Source organism: Bombus vosnesenskii, unplaced genomic scaffold (genome assembly GCF_011952255.1).
Source record: "Bombus vosnesenskii isolate JDL3184/JDL3185 unplaced genomic scaffold, Bvos_JDL3184-5_v1.1 scf7180000013267, whole genome shotgun sequence".
NCBI lineage: Eukaryota > Metazoa > Arthropoda > Insecta > Hymenoptera > Apidae > Bombus > Bombus vosnesenskii.
The window spans coordinates 1,572,276-1,582,259 of NW_022882927.1; the positions used below are offsets into that span (position 1 = coordinate 1,572,276).

Here is a 9,984-nt window from a genome sequence, read left to right on the forward strand (position 1 = left end):
TGAAAAATTCCATTCCTTTGTTCCATGTTTATGGCCTTTTGCTCTTATTTCTATTTATACTTAACGTTCCTCCACGAATAGGAAAGACCGTTTTAATTAACGTATAAAGAAGTTTTTACATACCAAATTTGTTACTAAACTTGCTATCAGCTTAGTGAAAATATTAGCAACAATTATTAAATACGAAATAGATTTTAGGTTAATATATTATTTGTTGACTTACGGAATGTAATTTTAATTAAGAAATTCTTGTATAGTTTGTTAATAACGTCACTCAATACTCCATTGAAAAATGGCGATAGTACTTTCGTTGTTTTATAATATCGTGCAAACCGTAAATATAAATATTCGTAACATAATCCATAATGTAATCGTAATATAAACTCATAATATAATTCTGAATCATTATCGAAAACAAAAGATTTCATGGAACGTGTATTTGGAATCAAATTTTCCTTGCAAACTACACATTTGGAAAACATTTTGAAAGTGGAAGAAGATAAATGTTTATCGGGGTAGAAAGCGTACCTGTGATGCCATGATCGAGTGAAACGTAATTCGAATCGCTTGAAATTGAATTAACGAAAGTTGACTGAAGGCTGGAACCGGAAGAGAAAACTATGCTGTATCTTATTAGTCGCACTTTACCATAACTAATTAAGGGGCTTTTTAATTTAATTTCGATTATGTTCACTCCTGCGGAAATTAGTACGAATTATACAAGCAGCGCCGCATGGCATAAAATCGTCGAACTAATGATTTACTCGGAAGAACTTGTTGCACATTTCGTGAGATGGCGCGCTGTGGCACTTGTTAAACAACACAGGTACACTGGTACACTGTACTAAGGTACACAGTATATCTGACACGCGATATATTTACATATATATTTATTGTTAGACAATGATGCAAAGCTAAAAATAATTTAAGAATGAAATTATAACAGCTAAACAATATGTAAAATTTATAAACAAAGTTGACTATCAATAGATATATAATATTATTTCGCTAGTGTGTATTTTCTATTAATTTTTAATTTTAAAATAAATTTCGTTTGAATTGTTATTAATCTATATTTCATAGTAATTTATAAATTTTCTCGATTTATTCTAAGCAGATATTACATACATATACTATAGATATTACCTTAATTCATTTATTCTCTTAATTATTTATATTATTGTATTTATTAAAGAGGAACATTATATCCACTATACTTAATTATAGCAATAATAATAAAAGAAGACTAGTGACGAACAAAATGTGATTAATATTAACGGTGTAGAAGTAGAAAAGGTATCAAACCTTGAAAACTCTTTATAATTATCTGCTTTGAAATTGTTATAGTTTGATGATCACCACGAATTTTTCGACATATAATATTTCAATTTTGCGCGCGGCTTTATATGAAAGAGAAGCCATTTCACTCCAGCCAATCAGGTGTCACTTAAGTGAAGTTTTGGCGCGTACTGTCATAGTACGGGTGAAAATCGTGGTATCAACTTGCGTCGTTCTTTGAAGTGTGCGATTTCAACTATATAGTGTTTTTATTAGTATTATATCGTCTTTAATCGAGTATTATCAGGTTCGTTTAACTAATATGTTCTTATTTAGTACTTTATTAGGTGCTGTTAAAGTGAAATTCTATAGTTTTTCCAATTTTCTCTGTTCATTCGTCGATCGGCTGAGTATCAGTGTTACCAATACGTTGTATTACGAATTTTTGAAAGAGGATTTGAAGCTGATTCTTATTCCATTTTGACACAATTGATTCAGTTTCATATATTAATCCCAAATTTATGGTTATGATTTATGCAGAAGTGGGCATTAGAGATGCGTAGACGAAAACAATTAACAGTGACAATTCGATGACATCTCATGCAAAACGATTTGGAAACGTTGGATTTACTTTAACGAAGATGGAGGTACATGTACGTATTGCTTTTTGATTCGCTTGTAATATAATAGATATCCATTTAATATATAATATTATTAAACATTCAGTTTTTGTTATATTTATTCAAGAAATTTGAATAACCTTCATATTTCAATCATGAATTCTCGGTATTAATATCGCCATTAAACTTGTATGAACAATTTTTATTATTTTTGAGATAGAATTGTACGATATGTTGAGGAATGTTTTAGTTCAAGGTTAGGCGTGTTGTTATTGTGACCACATCGGGTATGTTTAACGAATACTGTTGCTGTCTATTATTACAGAGTTTTTTTTTTTTTTTTTTTTTTAACAAACTATCGATAAAGTAAAGAAGAAAAATATGTAAAATTTTCTTCTTTTTTCTCTCTTCTCTACCTCTTTTTACTAATACAATTTTACTTTCAGAAAATTTGTGTGACCACGCGCAGTCGGTAGAATCAATGTTTGCTTCGTAACTTCAAATTCTTCAATTCAATTGTCATATGCGAAATTAGAATCAGTGTTTGTTCGGAGACTTAATTTAAACGATACTTAATCAAAATGAACACGTTAATAATCAGAATCTGGTATATCTGGTATCTGGTATCTTGGTATATTGTATCCTAATTTATTTAAATGATTTTGTTAACTTACAGATTTCAGATCGTTGTATTAGAGCTCCAATTTCTGTAATTATTAAAATTTGGAATGTTTATTTTTAATTTTGATTATTATTAAGGTTCTAAATTTAATAGAGTTTCATCTTCTATTATTTCAAACTTCTTAAATAATCAACACTGTGTTTTCAAAAACAAATTGTACTAATCTGCTACTTTTTTCAGGTTGTTTACAGTCTCCACTTCCTTATGCTTTCCAGAAGAAATCTGAGGATGTTCAAGAAGCCAAAAATGTAAGTATTTTTGTAAATTGTACCTTAATTAATCCGATTAAGAAATAAAATTTATATTAGAATTAGTTATATCTTTAAAATTAAAGTCTAATATTACATGTCTTGTTACAGACTTTTCACAACTTCCCATTTTCCTGTATGAGATTTGATCGTTCCTTCTTGATGATTGTTTTGGTGATGACTTCCTCTGAATTGCTGCATCATCGATGGCAACGTCTCCGCATCTTATCGTGAGTCGCATGTCTTTATATTCCTCTGGTCATCCAATCATGTCGTAGGACAAAAGGTTCGAATCGATACGGACGACTGGTTGTATTACGTAGAATTTTTTTCGAGCACAGAGACCGCGGATATTTATTATATTCGTGAGTAGTAACATTATTTTTGTGTCTTATTTATTAGTTCAGGATAGGTCTTCTTGCACGACGCGTTTTTTTTATGTTAGACATGACATTGAGGATTAAAACTTCAATATAATGTTGATCATTAGGATGAGTGATTTTTTTCTATTTTATTTTATTTTATTTATAAGATACTTCTTCTACTGCGATTAGAAAGACTTGAGCTTAAATGTAAGTTTCAGCGGACAGAACAATTGCCACAGAAGAGGGCAACTACTAATGGCTTTCCATCCCCTGGATCCTCCAGAACATGGAAAGTCATTTTCGGTATTACTTTGTCACTCTGCTTGTTTTTGGTAGTTGTGGTAGTACTCTTTTTTGGCCGATGTCGATCCACCATCATATTGGCTAGATCGCTGATTGTTATCAGTGTCGCGAAGTAGTACTTACAGGTTGAGTTACAGTTTCGAAGTAATTTAAATTAAGATTGAATTAGAAAAATGTCAATTTTTGATTAACTTTATAGCGTTGCTATTTCTGGCTGTCTAGAACAGTCGAAGTAGTTATTATTGAATTTATTTTATGAATTAATATTCCGATACTTTTTCATTGCCATTGTTTCAATTACTTTTCAAATTAATGTTGCCTTAATAAATGATCACGTTTTTTTAGTAGCATTGCGATTATAAAGTGCCTAAATTTTTTCCACCTGCTGCAGCTAAAAAAGATGTGCAGAGGTGGTTGTCAGCAGCCTTAACACGGCTGCACTGCACTTTCGTAATTAGTATTGTGTATATTTAAACTCGAGTGCATAGATTAGTACTTATTAGCGTTGCGTAAAAGAATTTCCTGCTACAGTTTCAGGAGGTTTCTATTTTGTTTAATCTTTTTCATAATAAAATAATTAATATGGCAAACATACAGAACACTCTTAGCGGTTTACTCTGAATTTTCTATTGTGTATGTGATTACAGTAATTTAGTGTTGCGAAATGCAAAAGATATTCCACTCTCGGTTTATGTCTTGGTGCTTTCCTGGCTATTTATTCCCTTTTTCCCAACTCTCGTTATTGATATGACACTCATTTTAATAAGCCTCTTCAATTTAAATAGAATATAAGTATCACTTAAAACGTTTTATAAGATTATAAAATTTTAAACAACAATAATTTGTATTACATCTTAATTTTGTTACTACGTTTGCTCTTCTTCAGCCATGGAATTATTATGTGTCTTCTAACAATACTGTCGATCCTTTCAAAATCATCCTTACACTAACTACCTTGTAGTTATTACATTCTGAGAAGACGAGTTTCATTTTCTTTCTCGACGTCCTTTGTTTCGTGAGACGCGACATCTTCAGTTTGTTCCACGACATTCGTGGAAAACACGGCTTCTGTCTAGTGACACCCGGAAATTCTTAGTTAATTCTCGTGATTGTAAATCGTTCCTCATGTTAAAGATAAAGGAGATAAGAAAATGTATCGGACGGAATACGTTATACCCTGGGTTCAGATGCGAGCGAGGGAGGAGTACATTCTAAAAGCATCTAGGCAATATCCCGTGGTAAGAGAACTTTCCAAACGAATTCGGAGAGTTTAATAATTAACGTCGAGAGCGGCAGTGCTCGCTGAACGTTCTATTCCGGGGGGGTAGTTCGTTCACGCTGAAACTGAGACAAGCCCGTGAGATACGGAAAAACCATTTCCCGCCGTATTCGGAAATCTATCACTCGGGATGAAATTTTCTTTCCAACCATTCGATACTGCTGCCTCGGATAATGATGCACCGGCTTATCTTGGATTAAGTATCAAACTGTCGTCTGCTTGCTCATAGGGTGATTTTTAAATGTACGTATAAATATTCCAGGGATAAATTCAATTAAAAAATATTGAAGGAATTATATAAATATCATAGGTTATTTGTGCTTGATTCTTTAAGTAAGAAGATATTTGACAAAATCGTGGAAGTTTTTATGTCTTACAAGTATAAGTACCGCAATATGTTGTATGTTTCATGATGTATGATTCATCTTATTGTTGTCAGACGAAAAGACATTTCAATTATAAGTAAATTGGATAATTTCTTCTTTGTTTGAAAGATAAAACCTTGTTGTTCAATCCTCGTATACAAAAGTATTAATACGTATTTAATACGCACACCCTGTGCGTGATTCTTTGAAGACACTATTGATTTCAGTTGGAGCCGTTCGCTCTTCGAAATTCGATCACGTATTTTAACAACAACAAAGAAGACAGCGCAAAATCGGCATATGAGCGTCTTCATAGCGTAGATTTCGATCTTTCCAAGCCACGATGTGATCGTACCAAGCCTAGCCTTTATTGGTTGGAAATCTCAAAGGAAAACCAAGACCACAAGGTCCCGATGACTACTAATCTGTGGTACGGTCGACCGAACAGAGTTCAAGTCGATTTTCCTGCGACTAAATTTAATCGATCGAGCAAAATGCAAGAGTTCTACATTCGCTGTGGTTTTAGTCTAGTTAGCGGCGAGGAAAGCGGATCGTTCTGCTAGAGTGAATCTGTTAGACAAGCTTTCTTTGATTCTCTTTTTTCTAACATCAGTTCGGCCGATTTTATTAATATTACGTGTAATATAAAATACGATTGAAAAGTGTTACTATCATTACATCACATTTGTGTAGAATTCGTTAAAACCATGCTTCGTGTGCATGTAAAATATTAAATTTGAATGATATTTAATAAACTGATAAAAAGATCGCACTAGAATATTTAGTAATAGAGTTCTTGAATCAACCTCTTTATATAATTTAACTTTTTGCTTATGTTTCTTATAATTAAGTATGAAAAATTGTTTTATGAAGCTTTTCCATTTAACTGAATAAAGCGGCATACGAGGGAATTTATCATTTAGTTATGTACTTAAAAGAAAATAACATGTATGACTGAATTATCTGTATGTTCATGTTTCAGCCGTTTATTACTCTTGACATTCTGTATTAAATCATATTCACGGCGAAATCCATGCTTGAAAGTAAATTCAGTAATCATTAATCGACTTACATACCTTTTTCAATTCTTTATGAGTGACATATAATAATTTATAGGGATTTTGACTGGTAATTTTCACATATTCAGCGAAGCACAAATTCAACACGTTTCACGTATTCATCTACTACCGGGGATCAATATTGCATCGTTCAAATTTAAAATTGCTTGCTTTCCGTGAAGAATTCTTCTACGAGGTTACCATCATTTTTAGCATCGTAAATGTTTAAAATCTGGTTTCCCAGAAATTTTTTTCTGTGACAGACAGGATGAAAATTGGGTGATTCTGCACGACGTATGAAGCCAAATTTGTTATTGGAAAGTGGTGCACGTACGAACAATAGGGATATTAATCTTAAAAAGATCAAAGTGCTAAGAATAAGAATATATACACGTGGTTAATGTTACATGATCTCCATTAACGTGTAATTTATATTGTATTTGGTATATTTGATGTGTATGTATTTTGTTCTTTGTTTTAATTTCTTTCTCAGGAAAGGATAATATAATTATCTGTATACGTTTATGATTTAAAGAGTAAAACTGCTGCTAAATGTATTTGTGAGAGAATTGATATTGGGAAAAAAATGGGGTGAAAACTTCACGAATAAAATGTGCAAGATGTAAAATTATTCTATAATTGAATAACAGTATTTTAATAAAATGTATTTTTTGAGAGATTTTGGAAGCTTGAAAGAACTGTACAGAGATAATAAGAAGCAAAGATTAACATATACGTCCATTCATTTCTATCTCTGAAAAAAATTACATTTTAAATTAATAAATTACATCGTATCTTTAGAACGGTTCTGCTTTATTCAGTTTTGAACAAATTTTCTTATTATATTGCAGATTAAACAATCTTTATATAATTTAAAAAATCTTCCTCGTATAAAAACGAAGTGCAACTGCTCAATTTTTAATTTCGAAGCATTTAATAATACAAAATATATGTATACATGTAAGATGGTTTCTTTTCCTTCGAGATTTTTGTCGATACGATTATTTATAAAAAAAATGTAAATTCATAATTTTTCTACTATTTTTCGTACATGTATGTATGTATAAAAATAATTCTTTATAAAATTGTAATTTTTTATCTACTGGTCACTTTTACCAGTTATTTCCGATCAGTAATCTAGTAGTATAGGCATTTTCTGTTAATCCTCTGATATTTCCTTTTCTGTTACGATGTATTCGAATTGAGTACAGATTTGGATAGGAGTCTACGTTGTCGGACAGATCGTTGAAAGAGATGGCGAACATGGAACCGTTGTAGGTACGCATATAGAGCTTGCTTCTATACCGAACTTAAACTAGTACCAGCTTCGAACTTCCACCGAGTATACCCAGAATTCTATACTTCCTAATTGTAATTACAATTTCCACTTTATAAACTTGTCACAAAAGATTCATTAATTACCACATCTTTCAATGATACTATGTTTAATTAGTTAGCGTAAACAATGCTTTAAACATTAATCTCTAAGAAACACTGGAAGGCGAATATTTCCGTCATGTGTAGAAAATTCGAATCAGACGATCCATGCTGATCGCAATTTCGTTTCGCGAACGTAATTTCCGCTTTGGAGATGGACGGTTCCGGTATTACGAATCAGCCAAAATGTTCGTTACGAGAGTGTAATTTCGATTTTAAGCGCACGGTCCGTTATAAGGAATTGCCTTAGATATTTCTCTAAATGATATTTTCCGCTTTGTTCCCTGAACATTCACTTTTGCAGGCAGACTTGACAATTTTTCAGCTTCACGGAACCTGGAACAAAGCGTAGCCGTACATATTAATAAAATCACAGCCGAAATCCGAAGGATCGCGAATACAGTGGCCACGAAAGTACTCGAACACTTACCACAGAATTCTTTTACGAATGCGCTCTGTGCATTGTAAGAAATTTTTTTAAAATTTCGTTAGCATTGTAACGAGACTCGACCATCGGGATTATAATAGGAAAATTTATAATCAATGAATCATTGAAAATATATATATGTAGAAGTTACAGGACATTTATCGCATACATACATGTAGCGAGAAATTAGTATATTAGAACATTTTCGTGAGTAGTACATGTCATCCGATCATCGTGATACTTTAAAATCTAAAATTTCTCGCGATTTTCTCACGTTATAAGCAATTTTTGACAGTTCAAAGATATTCTGCCTTATGTCTTCATATATACATATTTCTGTTTTTACTGCCATGTCCTGGAAAGTTGCTCGATACTGGGATTGCTATTTCCGGATATGAGGATAGAAACACCATGAAAAGAGGTACGTGCACTTATGTAGACACGGTGCAGACATCGGATATATACCTCCGTATCTCGCTATACCAAGTTGGATTCAAGTTTTATGCAAGGTATCGAGAGATCGCTGAAACTCAAAGGCCGGTATAGAAAGTATCGAAACGAATCGACCAGGCTTTATGTAACCTAGAACACACATACCCTGGCGATTGGATGTGTGCAGTATATTTATGATGAATTCATCGATCGATGGCCACAGATTCTGCTGTTGCCTGTTTCGAATCTCACGTTCTATGTCAAGTATTGTCCTTGTACGACTGTCTCGAATAAAAAGCCCGGGTAATTTATTGACGTCACTTTTGATGCCTCGTCTACCGTAGACTACGATATTCGCAACACTTAAAGCGCCTGAAGTAAGGAACTGTAATTTACATTATTCTTCATACATATAGTACGTATGTGTAAATTGAAAGCTAAAATAGAATTATTGATACGAAACATTTTTGTACTGTAGCTGTACTTCCCTATCGCGTTATTATTCCGTGAAAGTAATTTTAACAAAAACACAAACTGTGAAAACGAAATTCATTTGGCAATTTTGCAGTTCTATTTCTGCGAAATTAATATAAAATTGAACTTTTCTCCAAAAGGAAGTTTTATTCAATCGAATAAAATAGACCGTTGGGGCAAGAATCACATTCGCTGTCTGTATCAAATATATGAAAATACTACTTTCAATTTAAAAATAAATATCAACTTTCAAGAATACATATAATATTTACGCATTTTCCGTTGTGCGTAGCGTCGGTGATTGAATTTTTCTGACATTTTGTTTCATTATTGTTATTCGCAGAATATCCATGTCAATGACACGAATTTAAAGCGGCCGGCGAAAGTTCGCGTGACGGGTAAAACGTTGGCCGCTAATCGAAGAAGATTTTGTGCAAATTTATGCGCATAAACGTGGCCACCGGTATTCATCGTAGTCCGAAAAGACTTCCCTATTGTTTCTAGTTAATCGTCCGAGGTCAGGGACAGGCTAACGCTTATTTTCAATTCTTTGTTTTGGGCTCGTTAATTAAAAGTTTAATTAAAGCCACGTCAATTAATCAGAATTCTGTTTCGACCCATTCCCGTGTACTTCGTCACGGAAGAGCAGAACAAAAAAGATGGAGAGCAGCTCGCGATAACTGGCAGTTGCCTGTTGGCCTGCTGCTATACGTTCGTTGCTGTTATGTGACCAAACGGGCAATTAAAAAGTCATCTCGGCTAGAAAATTTGTTGTATAATAGCAGTTGAACGAAGTTGCGATGAAGTGAATCTATTACTTGAAAAAGTCACGCTTCGCCGATCTAAATTCATCGGTAATGTCCATCGACTGCATGATTTTGTCATCGATGTGCATCTGTGTTATGTTTGATAGTCAAACAAAATTCTCCATGGTTTTTGATTTGATGATTTCATTTCACTTTTAATCGAGTTTTTGTTAGTTACGATTTGATTTGTTCATTTTGTACGACGAATTG

At 32.8% G+C, this 9,984-nt stretch overlaps 1 protein-coding gene across 2 annotated transcripts; it reads left to right on the forward strand.

Moving 5' to 3' along the window:
- The first annotated feature begins 4,577 nt into the window (after positions 1-4,577).
- Positions 4,578-5,751, forward strand: LOC117230716. 2 transcript variants are annotated; one of them, XR_004492828.1, is made up of 2 exons: positions 4,578-5,018; positions 5,368-5,482. XR_004492828.1 is itself a non-coding variant. In XM_033488426.1 (2 exons), exons 1-2 carry the CDS (start codon positions 4,648-4,650, stop codon positions 5,701-5,703), a joined length of 423 nt encoding a protein of 140 aa, XP_033344317.1. In that variant the 5' UTR covers positions 4,578-4,647; the 3' UTR covers positions 5,704-5,751. The 2 variants fall into 2 exon arrangements, 1 of the variants encoding a protein (XP_033344317.1); XM_033488426.1 differs by having other exon boundaries at positions 4,578-4,734; positions 5,368-5,751.
- Positions 5,752-9,984: the final 4,233 nt, after the last annotated feature.

Bases quoted from the DNA above. Each gene is read 5' to 3' on its own strand.
- LOC117230716 (XM_033488426.1), top strand. From the start codon at position 4,648: ATGTATCGGACGGAATACGTTATACCCTGGGTTCAGATGCGAGCGAGG. The intron at 4,735-5,367 runs GTAAGAGAACTT...TATTGATTTCAG, and splicing joins CATCTAGGCAATATCCCGTG to TTGGAGCCGTTCGCTCTTCG.